Source organism: Oryctolagus cuniculus, chromosome 2 (genome assembly GCF_051225735.1).
Source record: "Oryctolagus cuniculus isolate XC-2025 breed Fujian yellow rabbit chromosome 2, ASM5122573v1, whole genome shotgun sequence".
NCBI classification, from domain to species: Eukaryota; Metazoa; Chordata; class Mammalia; order Lagomorpha; family Leporidae; genus Oryctolagus; species Oryctolagus cuniculus.
In genome coordinates this window covers 111,712,636-111,733,558 of record NC_142868.1, presented here as the reverse complement: position 1 = coordinate 111,733,558, position 20,923 = coordinate 111,712,636, and the positions used below count along the sequence as shown (strand labels likewise).

Below are 20,923 nucleotides of genomic sequence, written 5' to 3'. Positions count from 1 at the left end.
GCTGGGTTGGAAGTGGAGCAGCCGGGACATGAACTGGTGCCCATATGGGACGCTGGTGCTGCAGGCTGAGCCACAGTACCAGCTCAAAAAAAGCTTTTTTAAAAAAATATTGCTTTAATTTTGAATTTAAAATATTCTCTATCTTAATTTTGATGTAAATATTTATTTTCCTATGACTTTGTTTTATATGATGGCCTAAAACGTGTGTGGGTTTTTTAGGAATTCACTTTAGACACTGGAGGTGACTCAGTGGTAGGTGTAACTATTTGGCTTCATTAATATTCAACACCTGCCACCTTGTTTTTTTCATCTGATGGCTGTGCTGCCTGACTCAGAACTGAGACAGTTGCCTAAAGGCTTCTGGGAATAAGGTGAGAATAGCAAGAAGGAATGGCTTAATCTCTTCTGGGAGAATCCAGTGGCCAAGTATCCAAACATACTCTACAATAAAATTTGTACTTCTTTTCAGTGCTTGGAGATTCATTTCTGGAGCAAGTATTTAGCGTGCTTTTTCTCCCAATCTGTTAAGAATGCATGCATACATGTGTTGGATAAAGCTCGTGATGTCTATGACTTCCAAGTGTTGGGGGGAAGCTTGTAAATGGACAGGTACAGGTATCCACACTTCTGCAGTCATGGAATGAGCCCACTGCACATCAAAAATATCGCCACAAACATTGCTTCTGTACCAAATATGCGCACACTTCCTTTTCTTGTCATTCTCTAAACAGTACAAAGTTCCAATGATTTATATAGCATTTACCTATGAACTATTTCCATAGTTTACTGTAAGTCATCTAGAGATGATCTGGAGTCTACCCAAGGATATGTGTAGGTTCTCCACAAACATGATGGCATTTCCTGTAAGCAACAGAAGCATCTTTGGATTTTGGTATCTGCTGGGAGTCCTGGACCCTGGAATCCCCCCACTCTGAGTGCGGAGGGACAACTGTTGATGTCCATGCATATTTCTGAGAATATGCATATGTTTATAAAGAGATGAGAGAGGGGAGAATGAGGAAAAGCAAATTTGACAAAATGTGAACATTTGGTGCATACTATTCTTCCCATTTTTAAGTCTGTAATTTTTGAAAATTAAATGAGAAGGAGGGATACACACATACAGACTCTTGGGTTGTATGTCCACTTTGTGAGCAGAAGCCTGGTGCGAGGAGGCAGATACCTGTGGATTCAAGGTGGGTAACTGCTTGCTAGGGTCTCTATGCAGGCTGCAGGCTTCTGTGCACCTCCTGCCTGGCTCAATGCTCTACCAACAGCTCTTTCTTTTTCCTTCTATAGATTCGTAGCATTTTATTTGAATGGCAGAATGACACACACGCACACACAAGAGAGAGAGAGATCTTCCATCCTCTGGTATACTCCCCAATGTCCACAACAGATGGGGTTGGGCCAGGCATAACCCAGGAGTCTAGAATTCCTTCCAGGTCTCTCTTGTGGGTGGCAGAGATACTTTGGTCATCTTCTGTTGCTTTCTCAGGTGCATTAACAGGGAGCTGGATTGGAAGAAGAGCAACTGGCACTCAGACTGGCACTGTGATACAAGATGCCAGTGTCACAGGTGGTGGCTTAACCTGCACCCCAATGCTGGACACTCCACCAGCTCTTTCTACCTCATTGAATTCTTTCTCCTTGCTCTAAGTCTTCACACATCTTTTGGCCATTTTCTTATGGCTGTCCCCTGCTAGTCATTCTTTTCTCTGTTTTCTTACACTGAATGGTGATGCAACATGATTATCTGACAAAAAATACAGGAACAAATTGCAATTCCAATACTTGGTAGAAGCTGCCTGTGAAATTTCATTTTTCCAGGAAGAAGGTCAGCTCAGATTCCAGCAGAAATGCCAAATTATCTGTGATTTGAAAATGCATGTCAAGAAAGTGGGCCAGGGGATAGGATGCTGCTGCAACACTCTGCAAACCTCATTTGTTCTTGCTCTGTGCTTGCCAAGACCTACTATTTCCCACACTACAGCAATTTTGGTTCCAGCCCTTGTCGGAGCTTTTGATTATTGAAAACTCTCACTGCTGCGTGTTTGTGGTTTACTTGTCTGAGGCCACTTCCTGGAGAAGTAGCAGTAAAGCAGCTGTTTTGCCAAAGCCGAGGGAGAGAGATGCAGAGAATTCCCTGGGCTGCAGGGGGCAGGGGAGATGAGGGAAGGCAGTCGCTTGGGGAGGACAGAATTTGGGGATTTCATTTCATGTCTTTGCACCCAAGCACCTGTGTGCTTCAGAGTGGAGGGTTAATGTCAAACTCACTTTCATCACCTTGTCAAAGGACCCCATCTGACTAGGTTTCTAGAAGGCTCTTTAGCTTCCTTGCTCTGGGAAATGCAGCTAGTGACTGCCCCTCCTAGTGTCAAGGACATCAGCAGAAGCTCCTATTATTTTTTATTTTTATTGTTTAGATATTTATTTACTTGAAAGGCAGAGTGTCAGAGAGACAGAGACAGAAAGACAGAGAGATCTTCCATGCACTGGTTCACTCTGCTACAATAGCAGAGGCTGGGCAAAGCCAAAGCCAAAGCCAGGAGACAACAACTCCAGCAAGGTCTCCCGTGTCAGTGCAGGGACCTACATACTTGGGCCATCATCTTCTACCTCTTAGCAGGAAGCTAGATTGGAAGCAAAGGAGTCGGGACTAGAACAGGCTTTCTAAAATGGGATGCCAGCCCAACAAACAGTAGCTTAACCTACTGCTCCACAATGCCTACCCCAAAAAGTCTTTATTTTACATAGTTGAATAACAGACAAAGGGCCAGGAGAACCAGCACCAGTTCCCAGCATGGTCCCTTCCTTTCGGGTTTTCTTCTATAAACTCTGAAAAGACAGTGGACTGGGGTTAGGGTTGGTTGTGCATGACAAAAACCAGAACAAATCAAGAAGATAGTTCAGTGAAGTGGGAAGCTTCACAAAGCCACAGAGGGTTCACTCTCCCTTCTTTCCTTTTTAAATTCTTGCTAAATAGCTTACAGCAATATGTTTTAAATGAATTAATTAACTAATGAGAGAGAGCCAGAGCTCTCCCACCTGGTGGTTCACTCTCCATTACTGTTGCCTGTGAGAGTTTGCTTTGGCAGGAAATTTGAGTCAGGAGCCAGAGCCGGGACTCAAACTCTGATGTGCACTGGGGCATCTTAACTGCTGTGCTAAATGCCTACTCTTAGCAGCCTCTCTTCTTATTACACCACCTCTTTCAGCAAGTTGGTTGCACCTTGTTGTCCAAGATGGTGGTTGCAATCCAGGCCCCACAGTCACAGCAAGTCAGCTGGAGAGAAGAGTGGCGGAGACTTGTAAGGCCCCTTTAAGAAGACTTCACAGGAGGGTCACAAAATGTGTCCACTTAGGTTCCATTGGCCACCATTTTGTCACAGACAGGAAGGGTCCTCTTTGTGGGGGGCAGTCGTGTGCCAGGTGGAGAGCCGGGGCTTCTATCACTGGGCAGGCAGGGAATTCAGATGGTGAGGGAGTAAATTAGCAAACTCTGCCATGGAAAGTATTTTTGAAGAGCAGGGGCTATGCACTCACCAGTCCTGGGTTCACATGTCAACCCCTGCTTAGTAACAGTAAGACCTTGGTTACCTTTCATCTCTTCAAACACGTCCTCTATAAAATGGTCATGAGACTCCCGTCATGGGGACGAAATGACAAAATGCATGTTCACTTTTTAGCACAGTAGCTGTTACTGTCATACTAATCAGTATCTTGGACTTCATTTACTTATTCTGACATGTAGTGTTGGTTACACATGGTGAATTCAATCCCCAGGTTTTTTTTTTTTTTTTTTCTCCAGATCCTTTCTTAAGAATTAGTGAGAGTAACTGGGGCCAGGACAGCTGGGGACAACGTAAGCTCATGTTTATCCATGTGTATTCAGAGAGGACATAGCCACTTGGTCCCTGTGTAGGTGATCTTCATTTTGGCAAACCTGAGAGTGCACTTAGCGGTGAAGCTGCAGGAAATATTTGTGTTTCAGAAACAGGTCAAAGCTGGTGTGTGTAGAAGCGGAAAGAGCTTAGGGGAGACAGCGCCAGCCCAGATACCCAGCTACGGGGCCACATCTCAGGGCACCGGCTCCTCATCACTACGAGGGGAGGGGCTGAGAGTACAGTTATGAGCCCGAGGATTCTGATGGTTCCCTACTCCCAAGGGAGGATTTCTGGCGTTCAAGGGTCACTTCCTGAATGCCAGCCCAATGATAAACCAACTGGGCTTGCTGCAGGCCATTCACTGTGATCTCTTCCAGGAGCAGTGACTCATGGGAAAGGGGGCGGGGATGGTAGTTGGGATTTTTTTTTTCTGGATTCAAGTCACTTACCACTCCCAGGTATCTGGTAGACTTTCAGTCATAAATATTCCTCAGTACTTTCTGGGACGGGGCAGTATGTAGGCCGTGAGGGCTCTGAGCAAGACCCAGGCTCTGCCTTCAAGGCTGTTGCCACCCACAGGAAATCAGACAAGCATCAGGTGTGGTAGATGATTCGATCGCTCCCATTTCTTTACTCCACTTGGTGCAATGATTTCCCCTGCCCCATGCGTGGTAGGTTGGGCCGTGAAGCTTACTGAGACCAGTGTGGAATGCGGGAAGACAGGAGTGAGCTGACTCTGAGCAGAGCCTTGTGTGTTTTTGCTCCATGGTTTGTGTTCTGTCCTCTCGTGGACAGATCATGTCCAGGAAGCTTACTGGTCCAAGGAGCACGGCAGACACAAGGGGCCAACTCAGAACCAAGCCCAACCTGGCCTGGTTAGCCAAACTCCACCTGACCCACTAAGTAAAGCAAAGGATGGTTGTTTCACACTGTTCAGTTGTGTGGTGTTTGTTAAGCGGCTCCATTGTGGCAAAGGTTGGCTGATAAAGCAGACAGTAGCGATTGAGTGTGAGCGGGACCACAGCAAGACATGAAGGGCTTCTGGAACTCCAGTTCTGGGGAGGTTTGCCAGGGGGACCGCTTCCCGAACTTGTGTAAGTTGATCACTTTTCAGGACCCATTTTGTTTTTTCCCATGGGTTGCTCTGGACCAGTTAGCAGTATATACAATCCTCCAATGTATGTCAGAATCATATGTAAAACAAAAGCTAATCCATGGTGAATATAGCCATCCCATGGTATCTGCAGATTTGTTCCAGGATCCCCTTGGATATAGAATTTGTGGATGATATAAAAAGCATTTGCATATAACCCACCCGTATTTCTCCATATTACTTGTGATCATCTCTAGATAACTTATGACACTTGCTAAATGTAAATGCTGTGCAAATGGTTGTTACATTGTATTATGTATTATGTAGGGAATGATGACAAGAATAATTCTGTACATGTTCAAGTCGGATGCAATCCTATCACAAGTGACTTCCTGTCTGTGGGAGGTTGAATCTATGGGTGCAGAACCCATGGATATGGAAGGCTGGCTGTGTAGGAAAAACTCTCCAAGAAGTGAAATATGAGGACTTTTCATTCATCCATTCATTCACTCTATTAGTTTTTTTTTTTTTTATCATTTTTTTTGACAGGCAGAGTGGAGAGTGAGAGATAAAGAGACAGAGAGAAAGGTCTTCCTTTTCCGTTGGTTCACCCCCCAATGGCCGCTGCGGCCAGCCCACCACGCTGATCCGATGGCAGGAGCCAGGTACTTATCCTGGTCTCCCATGGGGTGCAGGGCCCAAGCACTTGGGCCATCCTCCACTGCACTCCCAGGCCACAGCAGAGAGCTGTCCTGGAAGAGGAGGAGCAACCGGGACAGAATCCGGCGCCCCGACCGGGACTAGAACCCGGGGTGCCGGTACCGCTAGGTGGAGGATTAGCCTAGTGAGCCGTGGCACTGGCCCATCCATTCATTCAACAAATAGCAACTGGGGATAGATTTGTGAATAAAATAAGGCAGGGTCTTTATGCACACAGTACTTACAGTCTAGAAAGAGGAGACCTGGTTGATGCTGAGTGCCGCCAAGAACTATGGAGAGGAAAGAAAATACGGAGCAGTGGGGTAGAAGGGGGGTATAATTTCACCGTGGGAGGTGAGGGAAAATCTGGCCAAGATCAGGATGTGTGAGCACAGGCCTGCGGGAACGGCACCGGCAGTGACCTCAGCTGAGGAGGGGGTATCTCAGGCAGAGGGAGGGGGTGGCTGAGTCATGCTTCGGGGGGGACAGAAACTTTGGGTATGAAGTCCCTATTCCAAGCGGGTCTGCACAGATGCTCCAGGATTGGACTTGACGAATGTTCAATGGATATTGAACTTTGGCGTTTTCTTATAGAAAACAACAGGTAGGCATGGCGGGCATTTGGCTTAGCACTTCAGTCACCGGTTCACACGCCTGCATCCCACATTGGAGTAACTAGGTTCAATTCCTGGCTCCCACTCCTCACTCCAGCTTCCTGCTAAAGCTGACCTTGGGAGGCTGCAGTGATGACTCAAGTAGTTGGATTCTTGCCACCCACGTGGAAGCCTTCCATTGCATTTTTGCATCCTGATTTTGGCCAGGCCCAGTCCTGACCATTGGGACATTTGGGAGCAAGAACCAGAGGATGGGAGCTCTCCCTGTCTCTCCATCCCTATCTATCTGCCTCTCTAAATCTAGCAGATTTCTATCGTCAGATGGAGCCTCTAGATCCTTCTCCTAGGACCATCAATCAGCGGTCATCCCTTTGGGAGTTTGTGGCTCCTGGTGACCCCCTATGTCTTCTCCTAGGCAACGGTGGGCTGGACCTAAGCGCTCTACTTCCTGTGTCCCCTGGGGGCTGCCAGGAGCCATGTTCATCTTGTACACGTTCATGATGAGTGTTTTTGCCTTTGCCATTCAGCCAGAGGCGCACACAGGTAAGAAGTAGCTCCTTTAGCTGGAAAGGGGCTTGCTGCAGCTTCTGTGGGCAAAGCAGTCATCGAGGGAGATTTTGTTGTTATCTAAAAGCAAAAGTGTAAATATTTGTGCCTTGCTAATTGGAGGTTCTGCCTCTTTGCTGCATCCTGGATTGGGTCATTCCTGCTAAGAAGTAAACCATGGTGGGGAATTGGTCCTTAGCAGAAGATGCCTTTGGGTTTGAATCACATGGGCTTTTACAACGAAGCTCTCTGGGCATTTAATGAAGAGGGCTCAACAAGTGAAAATTCTGTTCAAATTTTTAAATCTTTAGCAATTTTTCCTACCTGTGAAGTTGATTTAACTTTTACCATGGAATCTAAGTTGGAATTGATGGTAACCCTGAACTTGTTATTTGGGAATTTTAAAATCATAACAATGGGAGGTTCACAGGTTCCCGGCTCACAACATGATGGGTTGCTTTGTTTCGGGACAGGTGGTGTCTGTGTCACTACCGAAGCCAGCTGCTGTCTGAGGTCTGGGGCACTTCTGTGATCAGAGCAGGTTTTTGGATGCAAAGACTGACGGTGGTCTCTGTCCTTCTGTGGCTACAGGACACTGCCCATATCGCGGCAAGCATTTCAAAGTGGAATTCAGGCTGGAAGGGGAGCTGGTGGTCCTAAGGTGCCCCCAGATGTGGTCCTGGGCAGGGGTTTCTGTCGACCCCCACGTCAACCTGACCTGGCGTAGAAACGGTTCTGCTCAGCTGGTTCCGGCAGAAGAGGCACGGATGCGGGTGGAGGACGGCAAGCTCTGGCTCCTGCCTGCCTTGCAGAGCGACTCTGGAACCTACATCTGCACTGTCAGGTAGGCCCTGTGGGTTGGGGCTGGGGACTGGGTCTCCTTGCACAGAGCTGGCCTGGATTTCACATCCAGTGCGCAGGTGAGAATCCACCATCCTCTTCACTGTTCCGTAATGTCCCCTGCTGCATGTTCTCATGGCTCCTCCCTCTCACCATCTGGTCTTTGCTCAAACGTCACCTTTTTGGAGGGAACTCTCCTAAGCCACTTAACTTGACACAGCACTCTGCCTTTCATTGTCCCCCTTCCTCTGCTGTGATTTTCCCCACCTGACACATCTCTCTGTGTTTGTGTGTTAATGCTTGTCCACCCTATCAGAACAGACACTCCAGGAGGGCATTGACCTGGTCTATTCTATTCACTGATGAATGCACATGACAGAGACACAAGAAATGTAGAACCCTGGATAGAACTTGAGAGCTGGATGTGACCTTTGGATAGATGACTACAACCACTGGTTGTGAAGAGGAGGGAACCAAGCTCGCTTGCAGTATCTACAAGATGGAGCTGAACCTGAACCTGACTTTTCGGCCAGTGCTCTTCTCTCTCTGTCCTGTAGCTTTTTTTTTCTTCTTTCTTTAATAGTGGTAAAATACACATGACACAAATTTTGCCATCTTAACCTTTTTAAGTGCACGAATCAGCGGTATCAAGTACATTCACACTCTGTGAAACACTGCCACCATCCATCTTTAGGACTTCTTCATCTTCCCAAACTAAAACTCAGTTCTCCTTAAACTAACTCCCCAGGCTGCCCTCTCCCCGGCCCCTAGTTACCACCTTTCTGTCTTGTATCACCATGAATTTGACTCTCCTAGGTATCATATCTAAGTGGAATCGTACACTTTTTGTCCTTTGGTGACTGGCTCATTTCATTCCATATGGTGTCATCAAGGCTCACCCATGGATAGCAGTGCTAGAATATTCTCTTGCTTTTCTTATTCCAGTATATGTAGAAACTGTTCTTTGTGTCTGTATTACCCATCCATGGCCATTTGCCCCACTTCCACTTAGGTTATTACGAACAATGCTAATGGGAGCCCAGTGATACAAATATCTCTTTGATATTTCAATCCTTTTGGCTCTACATACAAAAGAGGGATTTTTGGGTCATATGGTAGTTCTAGATTTAATTTTTGAGGAACTACCATACTCTTTTCCCAGGTGCTACGCTATTTCACATTCCCACGAACAGTATACAAGGGTTCAGTTTCTCCACATCTTCACCAGCATTTGTTATTTTCTGCCATCTGCAATGACTGGGCCTGATCTAGGCCAAAGTTAGGAGCCTGGAACCCCATCCAGGTTGAGCCATCCTCCACTGCTTTCCCAGGTATATTAGCAGGAAGTTGGGTTAGAAGTTGAGTAGCCAGGACTCGGATCACCACTCCAATATGGGATGCTGGCGTTGCAAGTCCTGGCTTAATTGGCTTCACCACAACGCTGGCCCCTAGGGACAGGTTTAACTCTACCAGTGAACTCATCTAGGAAGCAGGTAGACAATCTCCTATATCTGAAACAGCGAAATATGGGTGTGTGATTTTATAACACCATAGCCTCATGTCTTGCTTTCTTTTTCAGTCTCCAAATTCTAATTCTCTTTGAGGAGCACTGCTAGGGAAACTGAATAGTGTGGTAGGAAGAAATGGAATTTGAAGGTGGAACATCATGGATGGGACTCTTAGCTCACCAACGTTCTACCTGGCAGGACCTTGGTCCTATAACTTGACTTCTATGGACCTCAGTGTTCTCCCTGTGAGGTTTGTTGAGTGGGTTACAAGGAATCACAGCATGTGAAGGATCTAGCTTGGGCAGTGCTGTGGGAGGTGGTCAGTATGCAAATGGACATGCCCTCTTCTTCCCCAAAGACAGTCCTTATGACTACTGGACTGATTCTACGCAACAGCAGGCTTCCACTTTCTTTGCACAGTGGAGGGTTTCCCTGGGCCGTCTCTGAGACTATCTCAGCTATAACATCAGGGTTGAATAGAGTGAGAATCCTCAGGTGTGGCCCTGAAACCCTTTAGCATTTATAATCAGAGGCCATGTGTGCCGACCTGCAGCACAAAGAACTGGGTTTCCTGAAACAGAGAGTGGGAATGCGGGGACAAGGACGCAAAGAATGGAGCCAAGACAAGTCCTGATCAAGGCTCGTTTATTCAACAAGTCCAGTAGTATTTAAACATGACCAGTTGTACACAAGAAGGCACACAAAAGATTTACATATCTAAAAGATTTTTGGGGTTACAAAGAGTTCCCGACAAGGTTCTTCTGCTTAACAGATCACAAAATGTTATCAATCATTGATTACAAGGGTATAATAAAACACACAGGTGATCAATGCAGGTTTCAGGTGTGGCTGATTATCTACATCATCTCTAGTGAGAAGTCTAGCAGTGAGATACGGTTCTTCCTGCCTCTTCCTGGAATCTCCTTAGCCTAATTGTCTGTGCCGGGATGTCTCCATCCATATGTTTAAGTGTAAACAAAAGGGGTGACTGCCTGTGGCTGCCCACACCATGAGACTTTCCTGTTCTGGTGAGCTTTGGGATCTTGTGATCTAGATCCTGCACGGCCCTTCTGTCTAGAACCACAGCAGGCAAGGTTGTGCAGCTGTGACAAACAGCTCCCTCCCCAGTCTCAGTGGCTGAAAATAGCAGAAGCTTGTTTCTCACACATTCCCCAAGTCCATCAGGGTTGGCAGACACCCAGGGACCCACCTAAAGGGACAGTCATTATTTCAAATGGTACTGGGTGCTGTCCTAGAAGGAAATATACATTGCAGAGTCTTTCATAGCTATGAAAACTTTGATATAGAAATCTCTCTCTCTCTCCCTCTCTCTTTCTCTCACATACACACATACACACACACATGCACACAGCTCATTATCTAGAAAGTCTTAAACTGTACCCACCCACAGGAAGGCGAGGACTTGCAGCATGCCCTGAGCTCAGAATGGGGCCCACTGAACATTTTTGGTGACCAGTGTGAGCGATGGCCTCCTCTGTGCTACAGGGATGCCACATCACACAGGGAACATGAGTGGCTTGATCCAATTATCAAATTACCTCCCACCGCTCTCTTTCTTTTGAGTTATTTTTGTGGAATGTCTTGCCCAAGGGAAGTTTCCAGACCACGCTCGAATGCCTGGGCCATTTGGTTTCCAGAGACAAAGTCCTCGTCTACAGGTTTCCCCCGAGCCCTGCTGGGCCTCCACCCTCGATCTGACCTCTTACTGTAACTATACTAGCTTAGGAACTTACTAATTACTCAGTTTTAGTATACCTGTTTTCCTCATCTGAAAATCATATAGCAATTCCTACCTCATAGAGTTGGGGAATAAAATACTGAATGTCAAGCCCTCACATAGGGCCTACCTAGCACACACTTTCTGGGGAGGGCCCACCTGCTCTGATGACTGGTGTTCAAGTGTGCACTGTTCTGTCCACCTGTCTCCATGAGCGTTTCTCAGCTCCCAGTGAGATTATGTATTGTTCAAGATAAGAGTTACCTCTCTGTATTCCTTTATGCTATGAGAGGGTTTTAAACATTTCAAGGAAAATGCATATTATGAAAAACTATGCAGGGATTTCAATATTTTTGATGGCAAAATAAATTTATCTTTTTTTTTAAATTATTTATTTATTTGAATTGCAGAGTTTCAGAGAGAGAGGGAAAGACGGGGCAGGGGAGAGGGTGGGTTAGAGAGGGAGAGAGAGAGAGAGAGAGAGAGAGAGAGAGTGAGAGAAAGATTTTCTATCTGCTGGTTCACTCCCAAAATGGCCACAAAGGCTGGGGCTAGGCCAGGCCCACGCCAGGAGCCAGGAGCTCATCTGGGTTTCCCACGCACGTTCAGGGGCTCAGGCACTTGGTCCCTCTTCTGCTGCTTCCCCAGGTACCTTAGCAGGGAGATGGATTGGAAGTGGAGCAGCCACGACGGGAACTGGTGCCCACATGGGATGACAGTGTCACAGTATCCCAGCTACGCCACATGCCAGCCCCAATAAGTTTATTTTTTAATTTCTTTTTCCAAGAACATTTGAGTACCCTCTTGTTTGAATTCATTCTTTTAACTTTCAGTTACTGATCTTTTATCATTTATATTTTCACACACAATTTTCGCACTGTGTCCTTCTTAGGATACAGATTGTTAAATATTTTGCTGTGTAAGTAGTTTATACCTTTATATGTAAAACCTAAAACCCATCATCATTTTCTCTGTTCATGCCTTATGTGTCTTAGGTCTGCGACTTAGCTGGGATAATTAAATCTTTATTTATTTATTTATTTTTTACTTAAAAAAAGTGTTTTGGTTTACGAAATTCTGCCTTTGCATCCATTTCCTTCAGATTCCCAGCATAGTTTTGCCTCTATTTCTTTCCCCTTTCTAAGGTCTTGATAGAATTATGGTATTGAGGTTACGATTGGCTAATAGCCAACCAGCCAACCAACCACTAACCAAATAAATACCCCACAAACTTACCAAGTTCATCTTCCCCATGATGTTTTGCAAGAATTTTTTTATGTGCCTCACACTAAGTTCCCAGCAGTTTTATGCAGCTGGGCTCCAGGGGTGAGTGATTCCCCAGGGAAGCAAAGGATATTTTCTGCTTACAGAGACAGCGGCTCTTGTGAAACCACCTCTGTCTTTGCTTTTGGTTCCTTGGAGTTGGAGCACGTCTGGGCTGGGTTCAAGGAGCTTCAGCCCTGGGCTTTTGAAGAGGGCTTGGGGATTTCTATTTTTAAAAAAAATATTTTTTTTGACAGGCAGAGTGGACAGTGAGAGAGAGAGACAGTGAGAAAGGTCTTCCTTTGCCGTTGGTTCACCCTCCAGTGGCTGCTGCGGCTGGCGCACCGCGCTGATCCGATGGCAGGAGCCAGGTGCTTCTCCTGGTCTCCCATGGGTGCAGGGCCCAAGCACTTGGGCCATCCTCCACTGCACTCCCTGGCCACAGCAGAGAGCTGGCCTGGAAGAGGGGCAACCGGGACAGAATCCGGCGCCCCGACTGGGACTAGAACCCGGTGTGCCGGTGCCACAAGGTGGAGGATTAGCCTAGTGAGCCGTGGCTCCGGCCATGGGCTTGGGGGATTTCTTAGCAGCCCTTGAGGGCACTGGGGCCATGCTTGTGCAGGCTCTTCGGGAAGAAGACAGGACATGTCACTGATTCCATGCAACACTTACGGTGAGATGCTGCTTGTCGCCCATGATTCTACAAGGTCACGGAAGCACAGGCCAGATCAAGAAAATGCAGCTGCAGAATTTTATGTGGTTGGGGAAATTCTTCTTCATTCATTTAGTTGAACTTTTTATTTTGCTTTTCCATTTACTGTTCTTTTTTCTCTCTTTTGAATCAGAAACGGCTCCTACTGTGGTGAAATGTCCACGGAGCTCAGGGTTTTTGAAAATACGGAAGCATCCCTGCCGTTCATCTCATACCCACAGATTCTAACCTTGTCAACTTCTGGGAGATTAGTGTGCCCTGATTTAGGGGAATTCGCCCGTAACAAAACTGATGTGAAGATTCAATGGTACAAGGTACATCTCTTAAAAATTCCATTTCATTAAAATGTGTCTCACTAGCCATTGAAAAGATATCAAATACCTATTTCTGAAGGTAGTACATTCACATATATTTCCATATTATGAATACGTGTTCAGCAACTAGAAAGGACCATGATTAACCTGTCCCATTCACCCATATGAGGGACTTCAAGTAGGGATCTTGGGGATGGTGACTTAAGAAGACAGAATATAAAATGAATCCAGTGCAAGTAATAGCTGAAGTAAACAGGTTTTTACTCTGTCATTTGTGAATATTGGAAAACTTGTGTATGTAATAACTTTATACACACACATTAAAGGAGTTTTTTTCAGATTTATTTATTGATTTGAAAGTCAGAGTTACACACACAGAGAGAAGGAGAGTCAGAGAGAGAGAGAGAGAGGTCTTATCCGCTGGTTCACTCCTCAAATGGCCACAACGGCAGGAGCTGAGCTGATCCGAAGCCAGGAGCCAGGAGCTTCTTCTGGGTCTCCCATGTGGGTGCAGGAGTCCAAGGAATTGGGTCATCTTCTACTGCTTTCCCAGGCCGCAGCAGAGAGCTGATTGGAAGTGGAGTAGTTGAGACTTGAACCAGCGCCCATATGGGATGTTGGTGCTGCAGACAGCAGTTTTACATGCTACGCCACAGTGCTGAGTGCTGGCCCCAGAAGTTTTTTTTTTTTTTTTTTTTTTTTTTTTTAAGCAAACAATAACTCTTAGGTTAAAGGAGAAAGGATAAACATCTTTTTCCCTTGTCTGGTTGAATAAATACTACAGGTGCTTTACCGGTTCCTAGTGAGAAGACAAGATCGCTTATGTATAGACCAGGTGTTGGCAAACTGCAGTTTGGGGCCAAATCAAGCCACCACCTTTCTTTGCAAGTTCACAGGGTAAAGATAGTTTTGACTTTTTTTTTTAAAGCTTGGGGAAAAAAAGCATATTTCATGAAAATCATGTAAAATTCAAATTTCAACATCCATGAACAGAGTCATACTGGGACATAGCCACACTCCTGTGTTTATGTGTTGTCAGTGGTTGCGCATTGCAGACTTGTGACAGAAGCCATGGGGGCCATAAAGCCTAAGCAGTTTCTTGTCTGGCCCTTCGTGGAAGCTTGCCACTCCCTGATATTGGCCATTGTTTGGTACTTAACAGAATGAGCCTGTTCATTAACAATAGGTTGACCAGAAGTTTGGCTTTCTAACTACAAGATAAATGACCAAATGCATAGTGGACACATGGGTGTATACAGGATATCAGTTTAGAATTGTAAGCTCTGAAATGGTTTTCAGGGAATGGAAGAAAGTAGCTGGATCCTGTGCCTAAGCCAGCACAGCTACAGAAGGCACTCTCTTTTGGTTTAGAAAGAGCATGTAGAGAACAAATGAAGAGAGAGAGAGAGAGAGAGAGAGAGAGAGAAAGAGTCTTCTATCCGATGGTTTACTTTTCAGACAGCCTGCAATAGCTGGAGCTGAGCTGATCTGAAGCCAGGAGCCAGGAGCTTCTTCCAGGTCTCCCATGCGGGTGCAGAGTCCCAAGGACTTGGGCCATCTTCCACTGCTTTCCCAGGCCATAGCAGAGAGCTGGATCAGAAGTGGAGCAGTAGGAACTTGAACCGGCGCCCTTATGGGATGCCGGCACTGCAGTCGGCAGCTTTACCTGCTATGACACAGCGCCAGCCCCATCCTTCATTTAATTGTACAGCAGCCTTAGCCAACTTATTTCCCCTCTTGGATCTGTGTATTCTTTAGAACGGCACTCAGTAATTCCCATGGTCCAGGATGGTTTTGAAGATTAAACGGAATGCTGTGCATGAAGTACCTAGTGCAGGGACTGATAGAGAGATAGGGCTCAGCATATGTGTGTGGAAAAAGATATCATGGAAATGCTTTATTTTTTCCCTCCATAATAATGCCATATGTAGGGCTGGTGCTGTGGTGTAGTGGATTAAGCTGCCGCCTGCAATGCTGGCATCGCATATGGTTCGAGTCCTGGCTGCTCCACTTCTGGTTCAGCTCCCTGCTAATGTGCCTGTGAAAACATTGGAAAGTAGCCCAAATGCTTTGGCCCCTGTACCCAGGTGGCAGACCTGGAAGAAGCTCCTGGCTCCTGGCTTCAACCTGACCCAGCCCTGGCCATTGTGGCCATTTGGGGAGTGAACCAGCAGATGGATGATCTCTCTCTCTCTGTCTCTCTCTCTGTCTTTCTGTCTCTCTCTCTGTAACTCTGCCTTTCAAATAAATAAATAATCTTAAGAAAATACTGCCATGTGTTCTGAGCATGTACTATATCCAAGCCTGTTCCAAACTCCTCAATGTGCAACCATTTTACAGATAAGGAAATGTAAGGAGCTTACTCCAAGTCACATGGCTGGTAGGCGCAGAAGTCCAAACGCTAACCCTGGAGTAATTGTACTGCTGGGCCCTGTTGGTTTCTTCATATTTGACCACTCATGCCAAGAACAATGAGAGTTGTCCTTTTAATTAAATAAACTCTGAGGAAGAACTTCATGAGCCGTGTGGCTGACTATTTCAATTTTGTCTGTGATCCTATTACAAGTAAGATTCTGAAATGACTCAGGGTATATCAGACCATTGTCAGCTTTCAACCATCAAGATTTTGAAAGACACATTCCTGAGAATATGGTGTTCCCATTGGGATGTTCTCCTAAACCCCATTCACTGTTTCCTGTTTACTGGAGGCCTTGTGCTTGTATTCTACAGAGAATCCATGGAACCCTGTACCACATGAGATATGTGGACTCATTTCTCCCATGTAGTCTTTTCGTATGAATTTTTCTCCACCTTGCTGACTCCTAAGATTGATTTTAAAGTAATTACCACAGTATCATCTCCTCTGAGCACTGTCATCCAAGTCATCATGACTAATAGTGTTCTTCCCAGAAATTTCCTGAGGCCTATCAGAAGCAGTCAGGTCATAAATATGTATTTAAAAATGGCCTACATTGTCAAGAAGAGTTAGTTTGTTTCTTCCCATGTGCTTAAAAATGCTTTAAATTTTGGGGTAAAAAATTTAGCAATTTTATTTCTTTTATATGTTAATAAATTCCTTTTCCTTTTGTACTTTGGGTATATTTTTAACTATGTTTTTCATAGTTGGCCAAATCAATAATACCAGGGCAAATTTTTGGTTGCAAATTCAACATTAGTTCACAGTGATAGTGCGATTTGTAGCTTTTGAGATGTATATTAGTAGATAATGTAATATTAAAAACCGTTTTTTTCTTAAGGATTCTGTCCTTTTGGATCAAGACAATAAGAAATTTATAAGTGTGACAGGGACATCTCACTTAGTCATCCAGGATGTGGCCATGGAGGATGCGGGCTACTACATGTGTGCCTTCACATTTTCCCATGGAGGAAAGCAGTACAACGTCACTAGGAATATTGAACTGCGTATCAAGCGTAAGTACTCGAGGGCCTTGTGCATCCTGGCTCAGTAACAAGAATGATAGCAACAAATTTGGGTTCGTGTAGAATTCTTGGCACGTCTTCGCTATGAAAGGCAGTGGAAAACGGACGTGTGGACTCACCTAAAACAGCAGACTTATGACAGGTGTGTGACGTTTTGAAAGGTGTTGAGCAGGGAGGGGAGATGAATCCTTGGGGAGTTGATGGAGTTCGAGGATGAATCTAAAAGGCACCACTAGAGGGAGCCAAACAACGGTTTGCCTGAAAGATCTCTGCAAAAAATTTCCACCAACAGGCTCTGTGGTAGAACATGGCTGCCCTATCTTTGTGTCTAATTCTGCGATACTGGGCTTTTATTAAATTTTTCAGCTAGAACACAATGTATTGGCATATCCAGTGAAAATCATCCTTTTGTGGTCTTTTCTAAGATGTGTCTAGCTGCTCTTGAGAGCTGCATTGACTTAAATGAATTGTACTTGGACATGAGAATATGGGGGTCCTTTAAGTAGTTCACAGAAAATAGAATTGATGATGAGCTTACTGTTGTGCAAAAAGATGGAAACCCCTGTAATTTTTCATTAAAGGGAACTCTCTCTGAACATTTTTGCGAAACTCTCATATAGGCATGGATTTCAATGTTTTTTACATCAAAAGAAACCAATATTTTACATCCATTTTCTCATGAACTCTTTGAACTCCCTCACCATGTTGTGAACAGAGTTGAGTAACATTTAATAGTTGTTCAACTTTTACTCTGCACCTTTTACATGCCGGATGTGGAGCTGGGTGCCAGGGGTGTGCAAGTGTGCCAGTCCCGGGCAAACCACCTGGAGACTGTGCCACCCTTCTTTGTTTCATATGCTGGACAACGAGTTGGAGTCTTTTAAGGAGACCATACTAACGTTACACAATAATTCAGTTTCACTACAAGGACAGCACCTTTTCCGAGAAGCAACATTTCTAGATTGTATCGCCTTTACTGTCCTGTGAGGATGCATCCACATCAACTGCTTGTTCACGGTGCATGGATGAAACTTCCAGTGCCTTCCAGAGGGCCAGAGATTCATCCTGTTCATTCACTACTGCACAGGAACGCTAGGGAGCGATCGACTTGTTATCCTGTGTGGTGGGCTTTCCTTATCTCACGATTCTCAAAGGGTGGCTCTGGGTCACCAGCAGCTGCTTGATCAGACATGCTAGCTAGACATGCAAATCTAAGGGGCCAAGCAGACCTGCCACCTTGGACAGTGCGGGTCAGGGGGCGGCAGTCTGTGTTTCACAATCCTCCAGATGACACTGGTGCTCCCCTAAGTTTGAGAACCACTGAGGGGTCTGGTTCTTATCTCCTCTTCATTGCCCAGCACCAAATGACAGTGATGTCTTGGAGGGGTGGAAGAGGCTCCTGGCTGCAGCTGAGAAGGGTTTTGGTCCTTAACCTATGCTGTTGCGTTGCCTAGGGCTTACTCAACATGAGGATTTCAAAACCTTTGTCAGTGGAAGAAGTGAGGATGATGAGGCTAATTGTGGAGGCAAATCTTAGCTGCCTCCCTCCATGCTGTCCTTTTGGTTCATTCCACTTCTGCCTCAACTAAAAGGACATGAGTGGCCAAGGCTGGGTTACTGTATGAGGATACTTGAAAAAGTCCACGGAAAAAGGAATTGGAAGATAAATTTATTTTAGGGCAACAATTTTTTTGAACTCAATACATTTGAGGGACCTTTAAGAAGTTAATGAAAAAATGTGTGTTATGAAAAAAGTCTGAATTTTGAAATGCTTTTTAAAATTTACTTGAGAGGGTCATGAGAGACAGAGATAGGCACAGAGGCAGAGTTCCCGCCTGCTGGCTCACTCCCCAAATGGCTGCAATACCCCCAGTTGTGGCCAAAGCTGAGAACCAGGAACTCAGAACCAACTCTCCCACGTGGGTGGCAGGAACCCAGTTACTCGAGCCATTATCACTACCTTCCAGAATTTGTACCAGTAGCAAGCTAGACTTGGGAGCTGGAGCTGGGGATTGAATCTTGCTACTCTGATGTGGGACATGGATATTGTAACTGGCATCTTAATTGCTAAGCCAAACACCCACCCCCAAACTGGTTTTGGTTCTGAGATACCCTCATATTTATCACCCAGTGTGGAATGAATTAGCCGTATACACAGATGGCTCTCTAGCCCCTGTGCCTTTTTCGGAAAAGAATCTTCACCTTCTGGGGCAGGAACTTCGGAGAGGTTTGAGGATGTATCTTAGCACAGTGAGGCCTTTGGGCAAAACCTGTCATGTGGACATCATCACATACGTATTAAAAAATGCATTGGTCGGGGATGGCGCTGTGGTGTAGTAGGTTAAGTCTCCGCCTGCGGTGCCAGCATCCCATGAGTGCTGATTCAAGTCCCGGCTGCTCCTCTTCCCATGCAGCTTGCTGCTTGCGGCCTGGGAAAAGAGTGGAAGATGGCCTGAGTCCTTGGGCACCTGCACTCACATGGGAGACTCAGAAGAAGCTCCTGGATTCAGATCAACCCATCTCCAGCCATTGAGGCCATCTGGGGAGTGAACTAGCAGATGGAAGATTCTCTCTCTCTCTCCTCTCTCCTTCTATGTCTGTAATTCTGCCTTTCAAATAAATAAATACATCTTTAAAAAATGCATTCAGGGAGCAATTGTTTAGCCTAACAGATCAGATGCCCCCATATCAGAATATCAGCTCCATTCAGCTCCATTCCAACTCTGGCTCTTTTTTTTTTTTTTTTTTTTTTTTTTTTTACTGTTTTAGTAGTGGTTTTACCGTTAATTCTCATAGTACAACACATTAAGGTCAGAGATCTACATGGGAAGAAAGTACACAGTGACTCCTGTTGTTGATTTAACAATTGACACTCTTATTTATGATGTCAGTGATCACCCGAGGCTCTTGTCATGAGCTGCCAAGGCTATGGAAGCCTCTTGAGTTCACCAACTCCGATCTTATTTAGACAAGGCCATTATCAAAGTGGAAGTTCTCTCCTCCCTTCAGAGAAAGGTACCTCCTTCTTTGATGGCCCGTTCTTTCTCCAGCTCTGGCTCTTAACTCCAGCTTCCTGTCAATGCAGATCCCAGGAGGCAGTGGTGATGACTCAAGTAATTGGGTTCCTGTCACCCACATGGCAGACCTGACCAGCACTACTGGCTCCCAGCATTGGTCCTAGGCTAGCCCTGGGCGTTTTGGATATTTGCAGAGTTAACTAGCTGGTGGGAGTTCTCTGTCTCTTAAATAGGTAGATAGACAGACAGCTAGCTAGATAACTAGATAGGTGGATAGATGGATAGGTAGAATTAAAAAAAAAAATGCCTTCAGGAAGCCTGGGAGGGGAATGGTTGTTTATCTCAGAGCAAAGAACAAAGACTGTCTGTGGAATGTGTGTTCACTGTAGCCTCTTCCAGTAATCTCTCTTCTGGGAATGGTGTTGGCCAAAAATGCTCAGTTTCGTGGAGAGCCTGTTTCCTTGCCAGATGGAGACTGATTCTCACAATGACTGCTCATACTGTAAAGGATAATTTAGTTAATTAGCCAAACAATGGAACTTGAGCATCAGCACAAAATAAAGGCTTTCCTAATGGAATCTCTTTTCCTTACATCTTTTTCAGAAAGAATAGAAGAGACCATTCCCGTGATTATCTCCCCCCGCCAGACCATATCAGCTTCTCTGGGTAAGACCCTCCGGGGCTGTGGAACCCATGCACCTGCAAGAATTCCTGAAATCCCAACGCTAGGGTCTCAGGACCTCTGTGTGGTGCTGCCCATACCTCTCCCTTTGAAGTGTAGTGCACCTGTCAAGTGTGAGGCTGGCATAACAAATGCAAACACTCTGCTCTGTAAAATGTTGTTAGAAATAACATTTTTTGAAAAAAAAAAAAAAACCCTAAGAAGATACTTCAAAAAGTTCATGGAAAAGTGGAGTTACAAGATGAGTTGATTTTTGTACAAAATGTTTTTGAATTCTACAGATAGTTTTTCATGATACACATTTCCCATGAACTTTTTAAACACCCTTATACTTTGTTTCGTGCAAATCCTACCTATAAAACTGAATGCAACAAAATGAACATGGCGGTGACGATTGTGAACAGTAGTGAGATTAGTGAATCCCTTATGTAACCAGCATGTTTGCTTATTAAACCCTGGCCGCAGGATCATTCAAACATGTTTAGCTTCCATTTGGTGTTGGATTTCAATTATAAATTTTACTTGGAGAACATAGAGGAGTGGACCTTTTGTGTAGACACTGCAGCTGG

General features: G+C 45.3%; 1 protein-coding gene across 4 annotated transcripts in view; it reads left to right on the top strand.

Annotated features, from left to right (window-relative positions):
* IL1R2 (interleukin 1 receptor type 2) overlaps positions 1–20,923 on the top strand; it is a 35,885-nt gene that overhangs the window by 10,580 nt on the left and 4,382 nt on the right. For 3 of the 4 annotated variants that reach the window (XM_008253249.5, XM_089327454.1, XM_089327455.1), the window contains exons 2-6: positions 6,709–6,836; positions 7,431–7,683; positions 13,034–13,214; positions 16,472–16,646; positions 20,276–20,338. In XM_008253249.5, coding sequence (XP_008251471.2) covers positions 6,709–6,836; positions 7,431–7,683; positions 13,034–13,214; positions 16,472–16,646; positions 20,276–20,338 — 800 coding nt within the window. The remainder of the gene's footprint in view (positions 1–6,708; positions 6,837–7,430; positions 7,684–13,033; positions 13,215–16,471; positions 16,647–20,275; positions 20,339–20,923) is intronic. The other variant, XM_017339459.4, reaches the window with a different exon arrangement.